Here is a 26,883-nt window from a genome sequence, read left to right as displayed (position 1 = left end):
TTTTACATATCTTGCTGTTAACTGAGAAAATATATGGTTGCTGACAGATCAGTTTGAATCCCTCATAACTGACTTCTATGCACATAAATCGTCTGGAAAGAAAGCTTGTAAAACATTTTAATTCCAATTTAATTTCAAGAAACATACATTAATGAGTAATAAATAACTTCATGAAACCTATCGCTGATCCTGTCAGTAGGTATCCAGCAATTCCCTTTATGCTTTAATGACCTATGCAAAAAGTGTTTAATGCAGTTTGTTTAATACTGACATATTTTCTTAAGGGAATAAAATACAAATACAGCTTAAAGAGCATCAAGCTGCAGCACATGAGCTGTATTTTGTGAATGTGGTGTGAGTACAAGTCATTCTTCATTAATTTTAAGGCTTTTAGGTAACTTTCAGGAATAAAGAGGGCTATTAAATAAGACCAGTGAGGCACACACACATGGCCAAGATAGAGACACCAATTAACCTTCTTAGCCTTCTGTACCTGAAGGGGACACAGGTGGATATGGAGAGAACGTGCACACAAAAGGTATCCTAGTCCACCCCAGAGCTTCCAGAACTTTAAAGAAATAGTGCAGATAAACCATTCATCTTCAATAACTACTTAATCCTGTACAGTGCTGCAGTGAATTACAGCCTAAACAATCTGACAACGGGCACAAGGCAGGATACACCCTGGATGGGATGCCAGTCCATAGGATGGCACACACTCATGTGCGGACCATTTAGGGATGTCAATTAACCTAGACAGTGTGCATTTAGACTGTGGGAGAGAACCGGAGCACCCAGATAAAACCTATGAGGCCCCAAGGAGGACAAATAAACTCCATACAGAAATTGCCCCAGTCCAGGATCAAACCAAGAGCCCAAGCTCTGTGAGGCAGAGACTTCTCTGCGACAGTCTTAACAAAATATTGCAGCGGTCACTTTCCACTATTTTGCTTTGTCTTGTACTTGATATTTCATTATAATAACACCTCTGTAATAACACATAATGTGTTTGTGCTGTACATGTATACTGAGGTTGTGCTGAACTATCTTGTGATTGATAGTTCTATTGGGCTCAACTATAGGGTGAGAGCCCTCTAATGTCGCAAAACGGTATTGCAAAAAGACTTCGCTGTCTTTATATAGTGCTCGTCATCCCCGAAACACAGAATTGTACTGATGGTATTAAGCAATGAATGAACAAAGCATATTCTTTAGCTATGTTCTGGTTCTTATTTCTATTTTTCTGTAGATTTCAAATACATTGCCAATACATACAATGAGTGGATATTTGCATTTTAAAGAAAATTAGTAATGTATACATTTGAAACATACTATTAATCTACAATCAAAGCTACAGTCTTTTGGAAATATGACGTCATGTCTATCTACAGTATATATACCACTTATATATACAGTATAAACACATACATGCAGAAAATAACTGGTACTTACAATTCTAGACATCCAGGAAATGAAATTTAAAATGTGTACTGATATCTATAAAATAAAATGCAACATGAGTATATGTCTTGAGTCTCATTTTGCTGCAGATGCATCTCATCACAATATTAATCCTTTATGGAGTATTTTATTTAAAATCACACCCCTTTGAGTGTCCCCAAGCTTACACAATGTATCACTGATAATTTCTGACCACAAAATCTTATTTTCCAAATCCAAAGCAGGTTTATTTTTGTAATAATAATAATAATAATATTAATAATAACTTATACTTACTGTATACAGCACTTTTCTGGACACTCCACTCAAAGCACTTTACAGGTAATCGGGACTCCCTTCCACAGCCATAGTGCGCCAGAACACTCACCCCACATCAGCTATCAGTGAGGAGTGAGGAGGAGAACAGTGATGAAGGTTGGGGATGGGCATTATTAGGAGGCCATGATTGTAAATTTGGCCAGGTTCTACTCTTTTCAAGAACCCCCCTGGGATTTTTAATGACCACAGAGAGTCAGGACCTTAGTTTTACATCTCATCCAAAGGACAGCATCTTTTTTTACAGTGTAATGACCGTGGGCTTCGGTACAGAATGGAGCAGGCTTAGGACTCAAGGAATGGGGTTAAACAACACATTTAATAACTTGAACCAGGGAAAGGTCCAGATAGAGGGACAGGGGTTACAGCACTGCACCTACACTAACACACACACGAAGGGAAGAGGCTGTCTCCCAGCCTCTGTCCCACTATATAAAGTCCCATAGGCCCACCCCTAGGCGCTGTTCTAAGCCCACCTTGCATGCACATGGCTAAAGCGCCCTGCGTGGCGCTACTTTGCCCCCACCTGAAGAGTTGAGCGTCCTGCCGACCCCAAACCGTCCCTAAACCGTCCCTCCAGGCTGCACACGCAAGGCAGGCTGCTCCGCGGGCTCCTCCTGCTGGCCTCTCCGTCTGGGCTGGGGACCTCCATCTGGGCAGGCTCTCAATTCTTGCCAGGACCCTCTGTCTTGGCTTGGGCTCTCTCCCCGCGCACTGGGCCTCTCACCAGACTGCTCTGGGCCTCTGACTGCTCCACTCCATCCTGCTCCTGACACCAATGTAACGACCGTGGGCTTCGGTATGGAATGGAGCAGGCATGGGACTCAGGGAATGGGGTTGAACAATACATTTAGTAACCAGAATCGGGGAAAGGTACACACAGAGGGACAGGGGTTACAGCGCTGCACCTACCCTAACACACACATGAAGGGAAGAGGCCATCTCCCAGCCTCCGTCCCACTATATACAGTCCCGTAGTCAAGCCCCCAGGCACTGTTCTCAGCCCACCTTCCATGCACATGGCTAAAGCACTGTCACAAAGCTGTTTTCCAGGACCCTATGCAGACAATAGAATCCGGAAGGGAGTGCAACAAACACGGGGAGGAGATGGTGAGGAACTGGGCCAGTAGACGAAGTAGACGAACAGGGGGGCGTGACGACAGTGCACTGGTGCTCAGGGGGGCGTGGTCCAGGCGAACAAATCCAAGGAAGTCCAGGGGGTAAATCCGGGGTGATGTCCAAGAGTCGTAAAACCGGGAAATCCAGACGAGACAAAAACAAAACACAATTAAAAACCGGAACGGAATCCGGTGCAGGGAGAGGGAATAAAAACGGGGGTGACGAGGCCAGGTGCTCTGAACCCCGGACCCAGCTGGGTCAGGACACTGACAGGAAGTCTATGCCCTCAAGCCGCGGGTGTAAGGGAGCTAGTTCGGATACGGTGACATCATTCAGACCTCAGCTGCCTGGGATGAGGGAGGTCTCCTATAGCTCGTGCGGCTGGTTCCCTGTTGCGTTATGCCAGAGAACCGGGTTCGTGCCCCAGGTGTTGCAGGATGAAATGGGTGGTGGAGGGCATGAGCCCATGCAGAACTGCAACGGTTACACGGGTGTAGGGTGACTTGGTGCTAGGTGGGCCTCCGGGTGTCCGTCTTCCAATGCAGAGCCTGGAATAGAGTGAGAGTCTGGCTTTTAAGGAGGGGCTGGATAGGAGGCAGGTGTACACAATCAATTAAAATGTGAAAGAGCCAGACCGCCCTTAAGAGGGAGGGATTACAATCATGACAAGCTCCCCACGTGGTGCTACAAAAATCAAAATTGTATATTCTTGTTGTGAATTAATATATTTTACAGTCGCTTTGTTTAAGGTTGTTATAATGTTGACAGGCAAACCCAAGTCACTTTCCTGGGTTGAAAAGAACATACAGTATTATTTCTATATAAATGTGTCTTCTGTTTTTATTGTATATTTGTGTAGCAGAAACCCCACCCTAAGTAATAATCCTTGGGGAGTTTTGATGGATATGTCCATAAATATTGTTGGTACCTCTCCTTCCATTCATATCTATTCTACCCTCTTTTAGCAGAAAATCTGCTGGTGCCCATTCAGTCAACAGGTTGGTTCCAGATTTTCATGTAGTTTTTATACCTCGGGTTATGACAATTTGGTGCAGCATTCTGATTAAGAGTTGAGTACATCCAATACAAAATTACACATTTTATATTTTTTCAATAAGCCAAGACATTTATATTCAAATTACTTAGGTTATTCAATACTCAATACGTCCTGTAGGGAATTAAGCACTGAGGTATTTTGAACTGTGGACCCACAGTTCTTAAATAGCTCGTCAAGCTAGTCGCAAATTCTCTCTTTCCCGCAATCCACATTTCATCTGTTCCCTTTCTTGAAGAGACATACCTGGTATTAGATCGTGATATCTCTAGCAAGTCTTAGCTGTGTATTGTATAGCTTATTGCAGGAATTTAAAACCTGACCGCCTTGCGCAGCACCACTCGTTTTTCTGTCATCATTTATACGACTGAAATGAATAGCGAATGAAATAATAAACAAAACTAATAGAGAATATAATTAATTTTGAATTCCAGTAGCGGAACACAAGAGGTAGCTAATGGTAGCTACCGACATTCACCGCCTGACCTGAATTTTACACTACACACATCACCGAATTCCGACGTTTGCATTACTATAAAACGTCATATGCGTCAGTTCCCTGTTTCTGGTGCAGGATATAGCTTCCGTATAGTGCGTAACCACCTACGTGAATAGCAGATCGAGACGGTGAATCAGCTGTCTCCGGTGTGTCTTTAAGTAGAAGAGTCATGGCCGCTGTGGCTGCCCAGGTAGTGGAAATAGATTCCCTTAATGAGCAGGTATATAAAGAATTGCTGCTATTTTATATTTTCACTTTTATGTGTGGGTTATGCATATATTCCTGTTTATTGTAAGCGATAGCCCGTAAATCCATGTAACGATTAGCTAGGTTGTTTCTGCAACGTGGCAAGTAAGAGATTGATCTGTGCTAAGAGACAGCGGTGCAGTAAAAGATAAGAATGCTACCAAGTATTTTAAAACATCCGGCCTGTCTTTTAATGTTTCCAGGTGCATTAGACCTATTTACTATATATTGAATTTGGAAGTTTTAAAAGTTGAAGCATATTTTCTTAAAACTTATCACTTGTCGTAGTGTTTACTGTTTTCATTTCTAATAGCAAATGAAAACAAAACAATTTGCATTATTTCGCTAGGTTTGCCAGCCGGTATTGTTTCTTCGTTGTTGCCTTGAAAAAAAGAGGTATTTTCTCAGCGATAATTATCTATGGTTGTCAGTGTTTTATCATAGCTTCATACTGTAGCTTCTGTCCTAAAAATACTTTGCTAGCGCTGCGATTATTTATTAAGATAATCGTTATAAATCATATTGGGTACTCATTTTTTACGTTTTTAAGAAAGTGAGACTTCTGGCTCTACGTTTAACCACATTTTTGTTTGACAGGTTTTGCACATAAAAAATGAATATTAACTTATTTATGTGACGGGTGTTGTGTGTATCTAAAATTATGTCAATCCAGTTCAATTTGGCAAATTTGACCTACAGCTCACCCGGTTCTGCTGAAAATGAGCATGAAAAGATGTAATTTAAGTGGAAAGTGATGTATTTTCCTTAGCAATATTTACGTGGATTATCCAGTACTTTTGCAAATGTTTGTGGTGTTGCCCTAAACGATTGTGCCGAACAATCTGTAAGATTTCAACAACTATTGTATGCTGATACCACTAGCATCATGCCTTTAGTTGAAGAGGAACATATATTTAATGCCACCCAGTTTTTCCTGGCACATGCCTCTTCCAGAAGCTAACTCATCTCCCGGGGTACAGCAAATGTAATTCTGGAACACACAGGAATGTGTTCTGGAATTACTTTAGCAAATTCAGTGTTAGGCGAGTTCTATAGAGACACATTCTTAGCAGATCAGAAAATATTTCAGTAAATAAATGGTTTTGGCCAACTTGGAGTAAAACTGGAAATTTCCGAAGAGTAGATATTTTCCAACTTGTTTTTGTTTTACTCACTGTTTCTTTTTTATTTCTTCATCTGCCTCTTTTTAATCCAGCATTGTCAGCATAAAAATGTCCAGTGAAATCAAAGAGTTGGCAGCATTAATTCGTGAAGGAAATCTGAATTGAATTTCTTTCAGCAACATCTTCTCTGTGCATGTTAAATAACTTAATTATAGCTGTAAGATGCTATCACTATGTAATGGCTCATGGAAATTTGTATTCAGTAAATATTATGTAGCATGCAAATCTTCTAAAACAGTGAATTAAGTACAGTTTAGGTATGTGTACTTTCTTTGTGTGGCTTAAAATGCATACAAGGGTAAGTTTCCATACTTCTTTGATGAAACTACAGAGTCTTTCTAAATCAACTTTTAGTGCTTAGTTGTGTTACTAGGAGTATATTAATTTCCAGTAGCATTAATTTATGTATTTTTATTTACTGTAGTCTTACACTTTGTTCCTGTTTTTATTGTAGCGTGATCTTTTGAAAATGTCACCAGAAGACAGCTGGAAGTAAGTATATTGTTCTGTAACAGTGGTGATGCCAGATTTACAACAGTACCTAAGTTAACCTTTTTGAAAATGGAATACTTCATTCAGGGAAAACTGGATACAAAACCCATCCTCCAGGGTCAATAAGACAACAACTCCTATTAAAATTAGAATAATAATTTTGAATTCTCCATGAAGTAATTTCACTGATTAACATTACAGCACACACAACTGGTGAAGTTAGACCAGTAGGTCTTTTTCAGAGCAAGAACAGAGACTTAATTACTTTTATGAAGAACTGGTGGATATAGACTTAATTTTAATAGGATTTCACTTAGAGGGACTTCTTGTATTGTTACAAATGGGGGGTTACAAAAATGGTGAAAATCAGGATTTAACCAAGCGGATTAGTCAATAAGTGAAATAATTATTTATAACCACCAACTTATAAATGATGTCTTTAGAATATACCTGAGTGGTTGGTATAATATGAGGCACATGAATTATTTATTCTCTGGCACAGCTATGTTGAGAGAAGTAATAATCCAGGCACAGTTGGTTAAACAAATATTTATTAATGATCATGAGACACAAACTACACTACACAAAACATTAAACACACAAGTTACTCTGTTTACAGTATTTACAAACAAGGTGTTTCAGAGGCCTAACATTCTGGTCACCCAGAAAACTCCAGACTGCTACTAAGCATTAAACTCTTAATGCCTGCAGAGGCCACATAAAAGATAAGCTGCCTTCTAACTAAATATAGAGCAAACTATATTTGCTCTATATCTCTAAATATCTCTCTGCACTACGGATGCCACAAAATAAATGGGAGCCTATATCCCTATCCGTAAAAGTGCAGGAAAGATGTTTCTAACTGAGCTATCTTTTACCCAGGAAACCCAAGTTCACAGAATTGCACGCTCTACTCTAGCAAGGTTCAAATACATAGCTCCAGGCAGGTTTGGTTTGGATGATGATGATGATAATAATTACTTACACTTATATAGCACTTTTCTGGACACTCCACTCAAAGTGCTTTACAGGTAACGGGGACTCCTCTCCACCAATGTGCAGCATCCACCTAGATGATGTGACGGCAGCCATAGTGCGCTAGACCACTCACCACACATCAGCTATCAGTGGGGAGATGAGCAGAGTAATGAAGCCAATTCATAGATGGGGATTATTAGGAGGCCATGATTGGTGAGGGCCATTGGAAATTTGGCCAGGACGCTGGGGTTACACCCCTACTCTTTTTGAGAAACACCCTGGGATTGTTAATGACAACAGAGAGTCAGGTTCTAGTCCCCTCGGTTTTTTGTCTCATCCGAAGGACGACGCCTGTTTACAGTACAGTGTCCCCGTCACTATACTGGGGCATTAGGACCCACATGGTCCACAGGGTGAGCGCCCCCTGCTGGCCCCACTAACACCTCTTCCAGCAGCAGCCTTAGTTTTTCCCAGGAAGTCTCCATCCAGATACTGACCAGGCTCACAGGTGCTTAGATTCAGTGGGTTGCCAGTTGTGAGTTGCTGGGTGATATGGCTGCTGGCTATGATCATGAAGTAGGGGCTTGCCCAATGCAAGCTTCAAGTCCCACTCCTCCGGACTTGTCTCTCCTCTCCTTTCCTCCTTTTTGTTCCTCTCAATATGGTCTTATATTGTGTGTGTCTGTACTGCTCCCTGAATCATTAACCTTCAACTTACCTAAGTATACAAAACTTTACAAGCTTTAATCTTGTAAAGCTTTACAGTTGTTTCTGCAATTTCTCTCCCCTTTTTTAGAAGCTAGAAGTGTTTACACTTCCAAATGTCACAAACTTTATCTAAAATCTAAGAGACACTTCTCAGTTACCTAAAGCTGTAACAGTATGTATATTATTTTTAATTCTGACTGTTTGATAACTATTATTACAAGTGAAATTAATGTGTTGTGTACAGTGTTTTTCATTATTCATTCTCTGATGGGTTGAGCAATTGATACAGACAATAACAAGAGCTACAGATGGTCAGATATGCTGTCATAGTTTCACAACACTTGTTCATAGTTCTATTTTTGGTGTCTTGTACGTTCTGAATTTACAAGAGTTCCTCACCTAAATTCAGTTGTGCCTGTTTCCAGGATGGAGCATGAAAAGATGCATATAAAACACAGAGGTCATGAAGCCATGCATGCCGAGATGGTTCTTATTCTTATTGCTACCCTGGTGGTAGCTCAGATTGTCCTGGTCCAGTGGAAGCAGCGACATTGTAGATCATACAATGTGAGTACTAACTTGCTGTCTTTTTTTCTTTACTTTTGTTGGAGTAACACATTAAATGCTTTTCTGTAGTACTCCAGGTTATAAATCTATATTCTTTGGTACTATTGTTTTAGTTCATCTGTGTTTATGCAGAACATGAATGAGAATGTTTCATTTATAATTGTTTCCCCTAAATTGCAGTTTCGAGCCTTGTTACTGATATTACGATACGTAGGTCTGATATACACTAGGTACATTGGAATTTATGCCATTCTCCAGTAGTTACAGAGGGACATCAATCACACATAGTGTGGGCTGCCACCTATTCTTTTTTATAATGCTATAATTGAGGTTTAATGGTTTCTGGTATGTCTCTTTGTTTTCCAGGACTTGTGGTCATCGTAATAATCTGCCTAGGATTTTCCTAGGGGAATTGACGTTTATATGCAGTCTATCTTACTAAGGTCGCTAAATGCATATACAAGTTTCTGTTATAATAGAATTATTATACTAAGAAGGCAATTAGCCTAAGTGATTTTATGAAGACTATATCCTTTTCTTTTATTCCTCTGTGTAATTAAAAGTACCGGCTTTGTCAAATAGAGACCTACTGGTTTAAATGAAAGCATTCTACCTACCTCTGTAGTGCTCAGCTAATTTAAAAGCCAGTAATGAGAAAAACATTTTACCTCTGGGCATCAGTCTGATTTGTCAGGAAATTCCTCTCGCTATGATGTGTAGATGAGTTGAAGTCAGTCTAATATGATCCATATGACAATTTTGCTGTTTGCCAATATTTTAGATGGGTTATTACATGCATCCAGATGGTGACCTCTCATCTACCAATATTTAATGCGTTCCAGGTCCCAGGTTCCATCCTGCTGGCACATGTAGCAGAATCGCCTGCATGTGTAGAATAATAGCAACTATGGAAGTGACAGTTACTTCTCACAGTGGAAGAGTCTGTTTCCTTCTGGTCTTCTCAAGATTAATTGATAAATCTAGAATCGGTTTTCATTAGTACAATTCCACAGACTTCAGATTTTCGCATGACAGTAAACAAATGTTCTAGACTGAGTTTACTGTATGAAAACCTAATCATCTTTCCTCAGCACCTTCTCCCAAACCACAGTGAAACTGTTTGAAAAATAAATTTAAAAGAGATAACTAAGCTTCATTAGTGCAGTCTGTTCTGTTTTTTTTCTTTTATTCACTTAATTAACAAGGGATGAAGATCTTAGAAATAAAATTAAATGTGACATCATGTCAACTTAAAGCTTTCTCTATGTAAAGCAAAGTCTGGTTCCATTATTGCATTTAATGAGGTTGCACAGGAAAGCTACTGCACTGCTTTCAGATGTATTTCAAGCGTTCCGTATTTCTTTGACAGATGGTGACCTTGCTGCAGATGTGGGTCGTCCCTTTGTATTTCACTTTAAAATTGTATTGGTGGCGTTTTCTCTCCACGTGGGGAATGTTCTCGGTGATAACCAGTTACGTCATCTTCAGAGCTACCCGAAAACCTCTGTCTGGAAGAACGCCACGGTACGTTCTAACCTCCACCAATAACTCACCGCCGTTTTCCTTTTTTTTTGCCCAAACAGCTAGTTTCAGTGTTTGTGTAGTTAGAAAGTAAGATTTACCTCCAGTTCAATATGAAGAACTTTGCTTTCTTATGTAAGGAGGGGTTTATGTAGATCTTCATTACCTTCACGGATAGCTATAAATATTTGTACAAAACGTGTGTCACTCAGGTTTTCTAGTTCTCTTAAAGCCAGTGACATTCACTCCTAGTCCCAGAGTGGTGCAGTCCGCCAGGTTCTGTAGGTAACGTCCTCAATTCTCAATGAGTTAAGACCTGGAGATAACAGTAATATAAACCAATTAACGGGGAACTGCAACACTTTTATATTTTGGGGTTGGAAAGAATCAGTATTGATGAGTGCATTTGAAACAACAATAAGAGTCAAATGTACACAGTAACTTGTAAGGTCTCCAATTTACATTAGCAGCACCATATTTTGTGATTCAGAATGAGGCAACAAAATTTGGGGTGGCGTGAAGGGGCCATATGACATTGTAAACAGGCAGGCTTGTAAATACATCTCTTTTAATCAAATTCAAGATGGTTTTGCTGACAAATAGTACTTGTTGATTCTGCATGCAGATCACATTAGAAACTTTCTGCAGTGAAATATCTGCAGCGCAACCTGTACTTGATTACAGTGACTAGCGAGCAGGAATGGCCTCATCACGTCGCAATTCATGGGAACTCTCGCCCGTGGCGAGACCAGGGCTTTACAACAACATGGTTTACAAAGCACTTTCATAAAGTTTATAATTTTGTGCTTAATTTGAAATTTGTCCATTTTTTCTTTACCATCAACAAATGTATTTTGTTACTGATATTTAATTACCAGTCTGAGAAATGGGGACTGCAGTTGAATCAAATACAGTCATTATAAGTCCAAAATGGAATGATAATGAGGAAAATGGGACATCCCACCAGGACCAGGAACCTGATTTTTACTTGTGAGAATTAAGAAATTAAATGATTATTAAAAAAAAACATTTTGATATTTCAAAATAAAAAAGCAGACCAAATAACTACATAATCCTTCACGCTTAAGTCATCTCTAGAAACAAAAGGACCTAAGAAAAATAGTAGTAGTGGCTTTTTAAGTTAATAATTATTTAAGAGAAAAAAAGAACACATTCATTTCTTAATGTAGGAATTCATTTGAGTACCTTTCTTTTAATATAAAACCTTATATATAAATCAGTAGTTGGTCATTAAGCATTATCAGAACAAAAGATCCAGATATTTGTAGTTACTTGCAAGTTTTTTATTTTTTTTTCCCCATGTAAAAAATAAAAAAAAAAACACAACAAAAGGCCAGTGTTTCACTGAGTTAAGTCAATCTTTAAAAGATTGGATTCAGACTTGTGATTTCCTGGCAGTAAGACACCTTCCTTTATTTACAACATATTCATATTGGCATGTATATGAAAGTAAATATTAAGAAATCTAAAGACATTTTTTCTTCTTTCCAACAGAATGGTATATAAGTGGTTTCTCCTCATCTACAAGCTGAGTTATGCAGTGGGTATTGTTGGATATGTTGCAATTATGTTTACCATGTTTGGGTTCAATTTATTCTTCAGGTATGTCCCATAAATTATATGCATATGTAAGTACGTTTAGATAGATGTTGGGGTGAAGTTGTATTTCCTTAGGTGTTGGAATCATAAATGTAAAAACATTTCCACCTGTTTTTAATACCAGATTGGAGACTAAGTTCTGGGACAAATCCAGGGCTTGCTCTGTTGACGTCTGTTTCCATCCAAATGCTGTTTCCATTGACACTCTTTGAGTAATGAATATATTGTAATGTTCAGATATGCTCAGTAGTCCAATTCTTCATATGACCACCCACAGAACATGCTCCTAGTGTATTCTTTAGGGTCTTTTTCTAGACAGTACATATAGCAGAAGTATTATTATTTGTTAACCTTAATGATACAGATAGTATTTTGAGTACATATTTTACGTATTTGTATATGGGTTCAATACAAGACAAAAATACATAGAACCATCTCCAGTAATTAACATGCTTCTTTTCCATTACTTTTTCTGCTGTGCAAATCAGTTTTGAGTTTTATTCAGATGGAACTTTTACACTGATCTTGATAGCTATGTATGTCTGTGCTCGAGTAAATCCTGGTAATAAGAAACCCTTAAATGTTACAATACAAATTATTTTGTATTAATCTGGTTTTTGGTGTCTGTAATGTTGTTTTAAATACATTGTTAGATAAAATAGACAACACATACTGATTTAAAAAGATTGTATCCACTCCAGTGACTTGGTTCCTGCAGCAAATAGTGCTTTGACGGTCCTAAACAGACTTCTTTTTTTCTTTGATTAACTTTTGAGTATATCACATCATTAAATCATGGTTTTCAGTACTGGTGGACTAAAGAAATGTAACACTCAAGTGTAATGCATATTTTAGTTATATATATGAAACAAAATTGTAGAAAAAATACAATTTGCAGACATTACACTACAGTCATTTTGCTGATGTGCAGGTTACTCTGGGAATTTCTTGTGCTGCAGTGTGAAAGTGATTATTTAGATGGATCAGACAGATGTGACAGCCTTGTAGTGTTGTGGTTATCTTCTGCCTTACAAGAAGTAAGCCTGTCTTTTACAGAGCTCGACTGTTTATTGTTGAAACCTAACATCCCATTCTCTGGACAATGTCTCTCATAGACAGGATGTTTTTAATCAGGCCGATAACTGATAGTGGTATTCCTTTAACAATTAATTTGTTAATATTTTATTTGAATGTATTCAGAAATGCATTATTTAATCTTTTTAACAGGATTAAAACAGAAGATTCAATGGATTTTGGTGTGATTTTGCTGTTTTATGGCTTGTATTATGGAGTCATGGGGAGAGACTTTGCTGAGATATGTTCAGATTATATGGCCTCTACAATAGGTGTAAGTGTCCTTGTCCTGTTTTTCTAATTGAATACAGTTACTGCTTTAAATGTATAATATATTTTGTTGATAACTTTCATTGGTATTATAAATCATGTAACAAAGCAACAAATCAAATCCAATAACTCTGGTCTTTGAAAATGTCATTTTATGTATTGGTCTCTGATAAAAACTACAATGATTAAAAGGCATGAACCAGAATTTCTGGGATGATCTAAAGCCATCATTCCTACTCCGTGGGCTAATTTAGTGTTATGATTGGTAGTTATAAAAAGCTTTGAATTCTGTATAAATTAGATGCTAAAATGATGTTTTTCCAAGTGTTATACATGTATAATTTTATTTACTTATTTTGTATTTCAGTATTATAATGTTGGGGCCATGCCTTCAAGAAATCTCTCTGGTGACATCTGTGCTGTGTGTGGACAGAAAATATTTGTGAATCTAGATGAAGAAGGAATCATTGAAAACACCTACCAGCTCTCATGTGGTCACATGTATCCTTTAAATAGCAGTACTATTTTGAGAACCACTGAATTGGAAAAGAAAGTGCATTTTCTTTTTTTTAATTTTATGTTTAATATACAATCACAGCGGTTTTAATTTTCAGCATAGCTTGGGTATTTGCAATATGTTGCAGAATATGTGGGCACATGTAATATGTAAGGGAGCACAATGATTGTCTTGTTTAAATATGCTTTTGTTGTACCTTTGCTTTGTCTTGAGGGGGTTATCTACTGGAAATGACTGGCTTTGGAGCTGCTTTAATTTTTAAAACAAACGCATTTTTTTACACTGAGATATAATTGCTTATTTGAAAGTAGATTAGTGCAAAAATGTTGCAGACTGCAGGAAATCATTGAAGGTTAAATGGTTGAAGAAGTGTGAGTAGAAAGTAGCATGGATACAGTGCAGAGGAACAGATAAAGGTTTAATCCATGCTAAAAAGAAAAGAGACACAACACTTCAGCTGTGGAGCCTTCTTTGGGTGTGGAAAGAAAATAGTTGAAGAAGTCTGTGAGTTTTACTCTGGGTGGTATCCAAGTCAAAGGAAAAGGTGTTTAGTTAGATTTAAAAATCCTTTAGGAATGATATTATTAAGACAACATCTGTAGAGGAATAGGAGGTGGTTAGAAAGTCCAATCTTGGAACAAATTGCTGTGAAGAGAATGAATGCCAGTTTAGTGAGAGAAGGGGGCAAGGAACACAAGATAATATGTATAAAAGATAATAAATGACGAAGAGATCTAGAAAAATATTTAGTGGGAGGCATAATGAGTTCCAACAGAAATTCAGGTGTTCTTCCACACCTGAAGAAGACTCCAGCCAAAACATTGGTTCTTTTCCTTTCAGTATGGAATAAACCTTTACCCGATAATTTGAAAGTTAAATGGTGTTTCATATGTAAATTTTCATGCAATTTTCCTACATTTTCATTGCTTTGTGTCATGTTTTAATTTTAAAAAGCAAATGCATTTCTGAGGCATTGTACATTAGAAATGTACATTGTACATTTATAGTTCTGTAAACTGTCTAGTCACATTATTTCTAGTAAACATGGACACAGCTCAGTGTGGAAATGTATTTATAAAGAAGTTCCTTAACAATTACCACTATCAGATTTCATGAATTTTGTATTCGGGGTTGGTGTATTGTGGGAAAGAAGCAAACCTGCCCTTACTGTAACGAGAAGGTGGACCTCAAGAAAATGCTGAATAATCCGTATCCTTTAAACAAGTGTGAATGGCAGGTGGTACTACTTAGAATAATGCATCATATCCCCAGGAATTGTAAAGTCAATTTCAAACTTTACAAACATCCAAGGATTGCCCATCCAAGGGTTTGCAGTAATAGAATAAAAAGCTCTTTTTAGATGCAACATTGTTTAAACGAGGGTGTAAGAACAAATACGATTCTGTGAGGAGTTTATTTAATTAATTTTAGGTTATTTATTTTTATGAGTAAGCACTCTATAGAACACATTCACTTAACAGGAAGAGACACAGGGTCAGCAGAAAGACTTCCTTCTGCTTTTGAATGGTCAGTAAAGACCATCTTTTGACCAAGATATGGTGCAAGCAGCTCCCTCTGCTGGCATGTTTTATTAGTGTTATTATAAATTGAGGTCACCTTCACATGGTATGTCCACAGTTTTTTCTTAAACGAGAACATACCTCAAATAGATGTTAACGGATAGTTCTGTGGTATTGCAAATGCAGACAGTGTGTTTCAGACACAAAAGGTGCGAATAAAAACACAGGACACATGAGTTCATTATGGAGTGGTCTAATAATTGTCTGAGCGCAAAGGAAAATTGTGCCTCAATTCTGAAAGTGAAAGTTAATGTGCAATTTCCCTGTATCTTATAATTGCCCAAATAATGCCAGCCAAAAAATGAAGTTTCTGCAAGTCACAATTTATTGACATATTGAATGATGGGTATAAAAGGTTTTGAAGGTGCTTTAAAGTATCAGTTGAAGCCCGTTTTCCCACTGAAGGTCTTGCATTTAGCATTATTTGTTGAAATATATTTACAGATTTAAAATGTATTTAAATATTTAAAAAGTCGTAACTTTGTTACAAATCTAAACTCATTCTGTGTTTCATAGTTTATTGATGCAAAGTACTGTAAAAGGTAATGTTTGTAATATTATAGCAGTGATATATTCAAATTTTGAATAGTTCTCCTGCACAATAATCTTGTGAATCTTAAAATTGTTCAAAAGCCAAAAATAGTACTGACTGAAGTAGATGCTTAGAGTATTGTTTTTGTTGTAATCCTTAACTGCACACAAAAGCTGGGAACGTACTCATGTTTTATATGGTCAGTTGCTGGACTGGTTACGATACCTGGTTGCCTGGCAACCTGTAATTATTGGTGTGGTTCATGGTATTAATTACACCTTAGGACTTGAATAGTTCTATTTTGTTCATGTAATGCTTTCAGTAATGGCTGTAAAAGTATTTATCTGTATATCCTGTATTTATATTGTAAAAACAAAATGGTATAATTTATTAATGTAAATAGCAGTGCCATATTCATATGTGTAGTAGAACAGCATTCTCATGAATTTTGTAACGGTAAGATAAATTGTACAGACTGCATATCTTGAAATTCAAGCAGTAAATAGTGACCTATCATTTTTTCACCGTTTACTTTTTTAATACAATGTAGATTTGTTTTTTAAAAATGTCTTATTCTGACAGTCTAAAAAAGCAATTAGTAACTTATACCCGTGTGTGGTTTACCAAGCATTGGTTGATTTTGTTTATGAAGAGCTAGAGATTTATAAAACTCTGAATTAAATTAATAGTTTTGACGTTCTGTGTGGGAGAAAAGAAAGGAATGGTTAGCTGACAATAAAACTAATAATAATGCTTATGTAGTAACTTGCACAATTCACAAGTATAGTTTTGTAAACAGTTATATTAGGATTGTTCCTTTTTTATATTTTTTATATTATAGCCAGCAGCCATATCACCCTGCAACTCACAACTGGCAACCCACTGAATCTAAGCAGGTGTGAGCCTGGTTAGTACTTGGATGGGAGACCTCCTGGGAAAAACTAAGGTTACTACTGGAAGTGGTGTTAGTGGGGCCAACAGGGGGTGCTCACCCTGTGGTCTGTGTGGGTCCTAATCCCCCAGTATAGTGATGGGGATACTATACTGTAAAAAAGATGCCGTCCTTTGGATGAGATGTAAAACTGAGGTCCTGACTCTCTGTGGTCTTTAAAAATCCCAGGGCGTTTCTCGAAAAGAGTAGGGGTGTAACCCCGGCATCCTGGCCAAATTTCCCACTGTCCCTTACCAATCATGGCCTCCTAATAATCCCCATCTATGAACTGGCTTCATTACTCTGCTCTCCTCCCCACTGATAGCTGGTGTGTGGTGAGCGTACTGGCACACTATGGCTGCTGTCGCATCATCCAGGTGGATTCTGCACATTGGTGATGGTGGAGGGGAGTCCCCATTACCTGTAAAGCGAGTGTCCCGAGTGGAGTGTCCAGAATAGCGCTATATAAATGTAAGCAATTAATTAATTATTATATTGTTTTTCTTCTTTTTAAAATTGCTGTAAATACAACAAAAGCTGCTGATAGCAACAATTAATGTTACAAAAAATACAAGATCTGAAAATGAATGATTGTCAATCTCAAAAAGTATTGTGAATTGTGAGCTGGGGTGAAACATTCTATATTTGGAATTATTAGTTAAGGAAAGGTCTTCTCTGTTTATTTGGACAGTTACTCCAAGGATTCAGTATAATATGCAACTTGTCTACAAAGCCTGCTGGGAAATGTTCAGAGCAGGTATGTCTAACTCTCTACACTAGGGCTTTTCATAGTGTGGCCCTTCCATTTTGTTACAATGGGCTCCTTAATTATTTAATTGATCATTTCCACTGCATCAATACAGCATAACAATTAAGGGATCAGTTGTATTAAAATACTGAAGTGGAACAGATGGGAAACGTGAGTTGAATACCCTGCCACTACATTAACAGAGGAGCAAAGAAAGACATTAATGTACAAGTAACCTGTATAGTATAATATCCCAAACTTTGAGGAATTAAATCTTAAATTGTTAAATAACGGTTCGCTTATGATAAAATAAAATAATAAGATGATAGTTACATTTAAACATTTATGATTCTGAGCTTAGATTTATTCAACAAGATTTGTATTTTGCAAATCTGTAGGCCTAAAAGGAGAAACAGTAAAATGTATGAATGCGTTTATATAGAATCACTGTATATAACATTCTTTACCTTGAATGTTCATAATAAAATTGTATTTTTGTTCTTTGTAACAATGTTAAAGAGAACATTTCATTTTAAAGTTAGCGTAGATTGAATTCCTCTCTTTTTATTGCTAATTTAAGGTTGTGCCAGAATATGGGTTGTAGTGCCTCATCTTCAGGCCATTCCAGATATGTTTGAGAGTTCATGAGCTTGCGCAGCTTGCAGAATCTCTTTGGAATGGTTTCCTTTGGGATTGGTTCCAATAGAATTAATATGGCTGTGTCATTGTTCTCATCAAAAAGCCGGAAGTGGGAGAAATCCAACTCGTACCTGCACCACTCACTACTGACAAAGTGCTTGGAAAGAACAAAAAGAGTCTTCTGGCTTTGCTCTATAGAGTTGATTATATTGTCCATGATCCATTTTCCTGGAAGAAAGTCACGTTTGTGAAGGCAAAGTCTAAAAGGTGGTTGTGTACTTTCTAATTCATTGACCAAGTAGTTCTCCACCCACTCAAAATCTCTCTCGCTGTATGAAATGAAGGCATCATAGCAAATATTATTGACTCTGGTGGTGGGCTTTCTTTTAGCCTGAATCCATGCCCATGTCATTCTTAGGTACCAAAGTACATGAAATGTGTAGCAAAGGATCACAATAATAAAAAACACAAAGAGAATGCCTGTGCACATTACTGCCAAAGATATCATCATATGACATTCAAAGACTGAATGATGTACATCCCAGACCAGCAGTCCTTTCATCACAGAAGGTGAGTCACATACATAGTCCTGAAGCCTGTCATTCAGTTTCACCATGTGTGTAATGTCCATTTGCATGAATGGCACAAATTCACAAGAGCATACATATTTGTTATTGCCAGCCTCCAAAAGTGCAAGTTTCTCAAAGGCTTTTATATTTTTCATATTAAGTGTGTTGAGTTTGTTTCCTGTAATTGAGAGCACTTCAAGGCTTTGAACCAGTCTTCCATCAGGCATTTGCATGAACTTGTTGCCTGACACATAGAGCTCTTTGAGTAAAGGTAATTTAACTGTGAAGACAGTCAGATCATTGTTGCTTAAATCCAGAATGTGTAAACTCTGTGGAATACAGGGTGTTAATTGTTGAATTTTGGATGTAGAAAGGTTTAAATATTGGAGATTTGGAGGCCAATTACAGCTCTCAGGCATGTAAAAAAATGTATTTTGGCTTATGTCTAGAGAAACAAGCTTGTTGAGATTAGTGAGTAATTGACTCAGTTGTCCTAGACTCTTCAAAGAGTTTTTACTCAAATTTAGAAATTGAAGGTTTTTCCATGTCCCATTTCCATGACATGCACTTTCTTTCATGGCATAATCAGTGAGCAGATTTCCACTGAGGTCCATATATTCCAGACTTTGAAAACTCTGGGATGTTAGGCAGGGTATCAAAAAGACTTTGCTGTCAATGACAGTCACTCTTTTCAGAGAATGCAGATAATTCCGGAAATCAAGAAAAGAAGTGAATGCATAGAAATTTGTAATTTCTAAATTTTTTATATTCACAGCTTCTAGTTTAAGAGCCTTTAGAGCAGGTCTAATTTTACTAGCTTTTTTCCAGGCACCCTTACCGGACAGCCGAGAATCCTCTATACCTAAATAAGACAGCCCTGAGTTAATTGTGATTGTAATGAAGTCATCTACAGCTTCGTCTGACAAAGAGACATTTCTGAATGTTAACTTTTTCACTCCTTCGTGACAAATTTCAGAAAATGACTGTACTGAATTTGGAAGTCTTAACTCTATATCTTTCAGTTCCAAGTGAGTTGTACAGTTTGAAAGATCCTTCAGCATTTTTCCTATTAAAACTCCATCATTCTCAAATGGGCCATGGAGGCTCAAGATAGCACGGCTAATATGTTTTATATGCCTGAAGCTTCCCTTTTCATATTCCTTCAGGTGACTGCCATGTAACTCCATATCATCAAGCTTCTGGATCCCAGCAAAGTCTTTGTTAGATATTGCTTTGAAAGATGGATTTCCAAATTTCAGGCTCTTTAGCCCACCTAATGACTGGAAAATAAAGCCTTGACCTAATGTTCTGTAGATATTTCCCAAAATGTTCAGGTGTTGTAATAAGACCAGATCATTAAACCATGATGGTGATAAATTGCCCAGTTGGTTGTAGGACAAGTCCAAGTATTCCAGCTTTTTTGGAAATCTAAAAGCTTTTTCATGAATTGAGTGAATCTTGTTGTTCTGTAAGCTCAATGCTTTGAGTTCTATACAAACTTTGAAGTCTGTTTCGGTGACAATTTCAATGTTATTAAAAGAAAGATTGAGAACTAAAATGTTCATCATGGGCAAATTAGGAACATGCAGCAATTCTTCAGCAGAGCAATCACAAATATTCCTTTCTTCACAAAGGTGACAGTTGTGCCTCCCACATATTGCACTGTAACTTGTGAAAAGGCACACAAGGAACAGTTTGCATAGTTTGATGAACAGAACTCCCATTGTGGCAAACCTTAAAGAAAGAATGAAAATATAGTGAATGTACAGTATTTGATTCTTACATTAAAACCCATAAGAACCCAAAGCCATTTGCTTGAATCAAGAACTGGTTCCAAAAAATAAACTTGTGTAGTTTTAAGAGGCACTATTTCTGATTAGGCAAATGTGAGCAGTGGTGTGATCCCAGAATCTCTTTTAGTCCCTTTGCTCTTATTAATCCGTATAAACATTCTTGATTCTGATATAGTAAGCAAAATAATTACGAAATAAGGGTAGTGGCAAATAATCAGTAGTGGCAGATAAGGGTAATGGCAATAAGTGCAAAACGATCCGTACTGGTAGTAGGAACAATCACTTTACATGTTCAGTGCTAGACAAGGATGCTAGACATGAAATAATTCTTGGTGTTTATGCAGATTCTTCTATGTCCTTATCAAGATATTGTGAGGAAGCAATTAAAAAGCAAACAGAATTCTCTGAAACATAGTAAACTGGAATTGATATGTAGCGAGGTTATGCTTAAGCTTTACAATGCAGTAAAGAGTGCAAGTAGGAACTGATAATGTTGTGTTGCCCTTTGGAAATTGTATAACAAAAAGGACATAACTTTCAAAAGAGTTCAAAAAGAGCAAAACGAATATTTCTGATCTCAGGGGATTGTTGTATATAAACGGATTAAACGAGCTGCATCTTTTCAGTTTAGAGCAAAGGAGATTGAAAGATTTGATTCAAGAATACAAGTTGCTAAGGGATATAGATAGGGGCAAACCATGGGGTCATACTCTATGTGGTATCATATTCAGTGAACCAAGGACACAGGTGAACAACAACAATTGGAAAATAACAGGTAATTCATTACAGTAGGACAACAGGAAAGTCTTTCAACAAACAAACAATCATGGATATCTGGAACAGGCTTCCCAGCAAGGTGGCTGTGGCCCAATCTTTGGGCAATTTAAAAAAGGCTGCATTAAATTTTGGTTTCACTTAACTACTAATCTACCAAATGAGCAAGACAGGTCAAGTGTCCTCTTCTCATTTGCATTCTGTCTTACCTGTTTAATATGAAAAACTATATCTTCCCAACACGCTATATAATCACGAAATGATGTAAGTTTAGTGCTGCAGTTTAATGTATAGAATTAAATTATTTTATATATTTCTTTATAGTCCTTCATTAGTTTTAAAGCAATGAGTACAAATGCATTCAAAAGGAAAAGTGAGTTTTTTAAATGCAAATGTAAATACAGTAGTTGTAAAACAGCACAGGAGGCATTTCTTCACACCAACTTTTGCCAGAGTATGGGACAAGCTACCCTGTCATACTATTAAAGCTGATGACCTGGCTTCTTTCAAGAAACAGCTGAATGGCATCCCCTTTCAGCTAGGCTAGGTAGACCAAATCATCTGCTCTAAACTTATTGAAACCTTTTTTTTGTCTTACAAATGCAAGCAAACGTAAGATTGGCTTTCTAGATACCCCCAATTTAATACATTTGTGTAATGGTTGATTAAGGAGGCTTTCAAATTAGTTTAATATTTCCCCCTTATTCCACTATGGATTATGATTGAATGTAGGCAATGAGATGTGTTGTAAAATAGGTTCTGCCTTGGGTTCTCTAGATTATTTTTCGTGTCTTCTACAAAAGCAATTTCAGTGAAACAGCTGAGTTTGAGGAGGCGTGTTACTCTGTTTTGCCTAATATCCACTTCCTTAATTTCATGCAAAAATAATTTATTCTGTTTTTGAATAGCTAAGCAAAAGAAAAGTGATTTGGATTGTTTAATTATGATCAGACCACCAACAAGCTACATACCCCACCCCAGGTCCCACCCAACAATCAGGTTAACCCCATTTAAAAGAGTGAAGCAGCAGGTTGGGTAACCTGATGCAAACATGGTGAAACAGACAGAACAAGACTTTGTTGATCCACAACAGTTAAAACAGTAAAATAAAACACAGCCTTATAAATATTTACAAAAAATAAACAATGCCCTTTGCCACATTAATGGCTCAATTAACACTCTCATCTATCAGTCACAGTTCCAGAGGTAAGACCTTACTAGCTTGTACTGTAGATACAGTATACTTGCTGAGTATTTTATTCACGTACAGTTTTTATTGAAAACGTCAATATTTACAAAAACGTCTTAAAGTTTGCATTTGTACTAATATTGACATATTGTTATAAAAAGACAATGTGTTGAACATACAGTATTCTCTAGACTGGGAAAGAACCAGCAAAAGTACCATCATGCTCCACGCTAAGCATGATATTCTATTATGCAATTCGTTTAAAAAAGAAATCACTGTTTACTACATTATAACATTGTATGTTAAAGTTATTACAGTGGAGTATATAACCATTTTATGTACTGTACCGCACCAAAAAACACAATGTCCTTTGTTAAAGTATTAAGGGTAACAGTGTTAGTACTTACTGAATATCCTTTTTATTAAATGGCAATAGAAACATACAAAAATCTGTCACGTTTTTGTCACAGTCTAGGAAGCCAAATTATGTCTATAATACATTTGAAATTCTTCTCAGAGCCTAGAACTTTTACATGGAAAAACTGCTGCAGGAAAAAAAAGAAATATTTGTACCTGAAAACAACTGATACCTGTATTTTGAGTTGGTATCAGTGGCTGATGCATTTTACATTGCTAGTCCTGACCAGTATTTTTTGTAACTATGCAAAAAAAACCCATAAAGAGACAAAATGTTTAAAACACTATAAAATTTAGTTATCTTAACAGTTTACACAGTTAGTAATGTAAGATAGGTACTTGGTACCCAGAAGTATTTACCTTTTTAAGAACTCTTGCTACTATTCTGCGCTTCAGTGTTTGTTATTTTTGTCACAGGCTGATCAAAGTCAAATATATTCACTATATTGCACCCGAAGCATGCACAAACACAGCTTTCAAATATAAATATAGATCATTTAAACATTACCTCCCAAGCTTTCTTCACTTTTCTTGCAAATGCACAAAGACACATTTAGTGGTGGATTGCCCTTGTGGTTCAGAGAAGGTACTAGAAATTTGGTCGTTACTGTAATGTTCTGCAGCAAAACAGGATGCACATTTAGATTTCTGGTAACTGTTTCCACAAATTAGGGGAAGAACCAATAAAATGCATTACGATTCTTTAAATAACTTCATCATCATGTAAAAGCACATTTATATCTGAAGGAGACCTTCAAGGTTCCTCTTGAAAGTTATATTTTTTTATTTTACTCTACAGGGACTGCACAGTGGTATGGTAGTTACTGTAGCTTAAGACCTGGTCTTGATTTTGGACTTTTATATACTGTAGTTTTGATGTTCTCTCTGTGTTTGTGACAGTTTTCTCCTATTTTTTCTCCTACCTTAGTCTTTAAATTGTGCAGAAATGTATGTGTGTCCTGTGATTGACTGGAGAATTAGAGAATTATCTTAATTTAGTCATTTAAAATGCAACCACTAAGATGAGTGAGGTAAAAGTTTAATAGTTACTCTGAACGCACTACTAGCTTAGCCAAAACAACATGATTCTGCAGAAGTAAATCTGAACAGATTTTTTCAAGTGAAAACCTTTCAGTCTGGTAAACTTACCTTAATTCTTAAGTATCTTAATTTTGTGATTTCAAGTGGAACTAGAAGTATAAACAGAGTCACAATTTGATGAATCTTGTAACCCTAACCCTTGACTGGCCTGAAATACGTGGTCTTTTCAATACGACCCATTATTGAATCAGATTCATTTTCATTTTAAGGAATGGATTTGATGGTTTAAGGTACATATTATGTGTAGTAAGGAAATTTTTCAAATTTGATGAATGGTGGGCTGCATACAGATTACAGAACCGCTTGGTTTAAACTCCTGCTAGGGTTAGGGTTAGCATTCCCACAGTACGAAGACATTTGGGTTCCATGTGGCTGCATTTTGGGGCCCAAGTGAACTTCAGGAAGAACTTTTTCCCTTACTTTATTTTTTTCTGAATAGATTTGGGTGCTTAGATTCTATTGAACAGTTCAGGAATTGAAATTACAGAAGTAAAAGTGTTAAGGAAACCCGATCCATTTTGGTAAGCTCTCTCAATTTTGCCTTTTTAAGTTGAAGCAGGAGTATAAACAGAGTCACAATTGGGTTCTTGTAACCTTAAACCTATACTGGCCTTAAATACATGATCATTTAAATACCATATTTACGGCGATTTACAGCTGATTGAAAATTTGCCTAAAGAAGATATATAATTGAATCCGATGCATTTACAAGAGTTTTTACAAAAGGATTTGATGGTTTTAGGCACATATTTTGTGTAGTGAGGAACCTTTTCAAATGTAATCAATGGAGGGATTCATAGATTATAGAATTAATCAGTTTAAACTCCAGCTGTGGTTAGGGTTATCATTTCCACAGTATCTAGACATTTTTTTTTATCTCATGGTTGTAATTTGGTGCCCAAGTGAAATTTAGGAGGAGTAATAATTTTCTCCCAACTTATTTGATTGACTTGATTGACTAGGCTTACATTGTATTGCACAACAAGCGTTTCACACAGAAAAAATAACATTATCCCGTCTTCCCGTGGTGTGAAGCAGATCAGCAGGTGGCTGAGAAAATAGTGCACTGCCCACTGAGCTCAGTCAGAGAAGAGGCAGCACCGAGAGAGACAGGAGGCACAGAGCTCAGCAATACAGAAAGACCGTTCTGCAGCTTGGACGCGTACGGCACCGAGTGTCTCTGTCTTTAAAACGTTTTTTTTATAATTATTCTGGCAATGTAATTTTTTTTAACTTAAAGTCTTTTAATTATCATTAAGCATAGCTTTCTCACCGGTTAGTTTTATTTTTTGAACCATCGTTAAACAAAGTAGGATCTTATTGTACTTCCTAATGACATTACACCTGGAAAGATTATACATTTGAATTGTTTTAAATTTTTTAATACATTTTAGAAAAGTTTCATTTATGCAAATCCTTCAAACTATTCTCTATTGCAGTGGTTCTCAAACTTTTTGGACCAAGTACCACCCCTAATCCAACCAAAGCATCCAAGTACCACCTACAAGTCATCATCTCATAGGAACCCCAGAAATTCTCAATGACCAACATGAGCGCGCGTGCACAAACACTCACACATACATATAATAAATATTATAATAATAAACTTTATTTGATATAGCGCCTTTAAAGGTGGCTTCTCAAAGTGTTTTACAGAAAAAAAAACATTAACAACAACTAATAAAAAAGCACCATTTCAGTGAGAGTGGTGAGCCTGTTTAGTTGAGCAAAGCAGATGTAAATTAATTTTTCGAGCTTTGATACAATTCACAACAGAGTCTAACAGATTTTAAATCGTCAGGCATTTTCTTGACGGCAAAGGTCACGCGGTGGATGTTGTAATGCGTACATTAATTTCTGGAGCAACCTATCTAATTCGTGCAACTACACCGTTATGTCGGCTTGTCATTGCTCTAGCACCGTCTGTACAAACTCAGACGCATTTTATCCAGTCGAGGCCATTCTCTACGATAAAATTCATTCAGAAGCTGAAATATGTACTCTCCTGTAGTTCCTGTTGGTAGCGGTTTACAGAACAGAAAGTCTTCATGGGACATGCCCTCAAACTCGTATCTAACGTTAATGAGCAAATTGGCCAAATCTACTACAGACTCATCTAATTGCAGTGAAAACCATCTGCTCATCTTAACGCGCTCTATCAGTGTACTTTTGATATAATCCTTCATTTCAATAATTCTATGAGTGACTGTGTCTTTCAGGGGGAGGGGGGCAGCAGGTCGAGCTGTTTAGCAGCTTTTTCTCTACACATAATACGTATCAGCTCTTTTGCCAACGGTAAATAAGGTTCTTCAAAAATAGTGTAGCTTACCTGCTTTAGCAGTACGCAAGCTTGCATTTTTCCGCGTTTCCGTTTTTATTTCCGTATTTATTTAAAGTTTTTATTTCATGCGCATGGGAGCGAAACACAGAGACGCTCGGTGTATTTTTCTCAAATTAGAACAGTTCTTAAATATTTTTCTGTTATCACGCTTTCGTGTGCTCACAAGATTACCTGCGTTCGTAGCACGTATTTCTATGCCTTCCTGTGTTTACAACGTTGGCATTGTTCCAAAATCACGCACATTCACCTTTCTCCCTATTTGCTGGAGATACAGTAGCTTTTTTAAATACAATTGGTCACTTGCATCCGTAGCACGCATTCCTATAGAGTGGTATAGAATTACAGAGTATCTCTTGTGTCCACTGAAGTATTAGCGCGCACTGTATCGTAGTACGTACGCTGCGTATTCGACACGTATTAAATACAAAATATGAAAACCCGTCCCGATTTTTCAGCGCACACGACACAGTTCCAGGGTCATTTGGCGTACCACTTGGCGGCACTCCACGTACCATTGCCGGTACGCGTACCACAGTTTGAGAACCACTGCTCTATTGTATTTCCGAATGTTATGTCACACTTAGTTCAATGTTTTATATACATCTAAATAAGAAAGTCAGATGTGAGCATAAACTATTAGTAAT

The 26,883-nt window shown here is 37.1% G+C and overlaps 2 protein-coding genes across 2 annotated transcripts; one reads left to right on the top strand and one right to left on the bottom strand.

Annotated features, from left to right (window-relative positions):
* The first annotated feature begins 4,571 nt into the window (after window positions 1-4,571).
* On the top strand, window positions 4,572-16,257 carry rnf175 (ring finger protein 175). Its single transcript, XM_088911209.1, has 9 exons — window positions 4,572-4,668; window positions 6,333-6,370; window positions 8,482-8,623; window positions 9,993-10,147; window positions 11,660-11,767; window positions 12,992-13,112; window positions 13,476-13,609; window positions 14,733-14,834; window positions 15,911-16,257. The coding sequence occupies exons 1-9, from the start codon at window positions 4,618-4,620 to the stop codon at window positions 16,029-16,031; spliced, it is 972 nt and encodes a 323-aa protein (XP_088767335.1). The 5' UTR covers window positions 4,572-4,617; the 3' UTR covers window positions 16,032-16,257.
* Window positions 16,258-17,821: 1,564 nt separating this feature from the next.
* On the bottom strand, window positions 17,822-20,348 carry tlr2 (toll-like receptor 2). The gene has a single exon (XM_088911198.1). The coding sequence runs from the start codon at window positions 20,346-20,348 to the stop codon at window positions 17,955-17,957; it is 2,394 nt and encodes a 797-aa protein (XP_088767324.1). The 3' UTR covers window positions 17,822-17,954.
* Between the last annotated feature and the right edge of the window lie 6,535 nt (window positions 20,349-26,883).

This window comes from Atractosteus spatula, chromosome 1 (genome assembly GCF_055471065.1).
Source record: "Atractosteus spatula isolate fAtrSpa1 chromosome 1, fAtrSpa1.hap1, whole genome shotgun sequence".
Classification (NCBI taxonomy): domain Eukaryota; kingdom Metazoa; phylum Chordata; class Actinopteri; order Semionotiformes; family Lepisosteidae; genus Atractosteus; species Atractosteus spatula.
The sequence above is the reverse complement of the archived record's forward strand: the minus strand, read 5'-3'. Positions and strand labels throughout refer to the sequence as shown.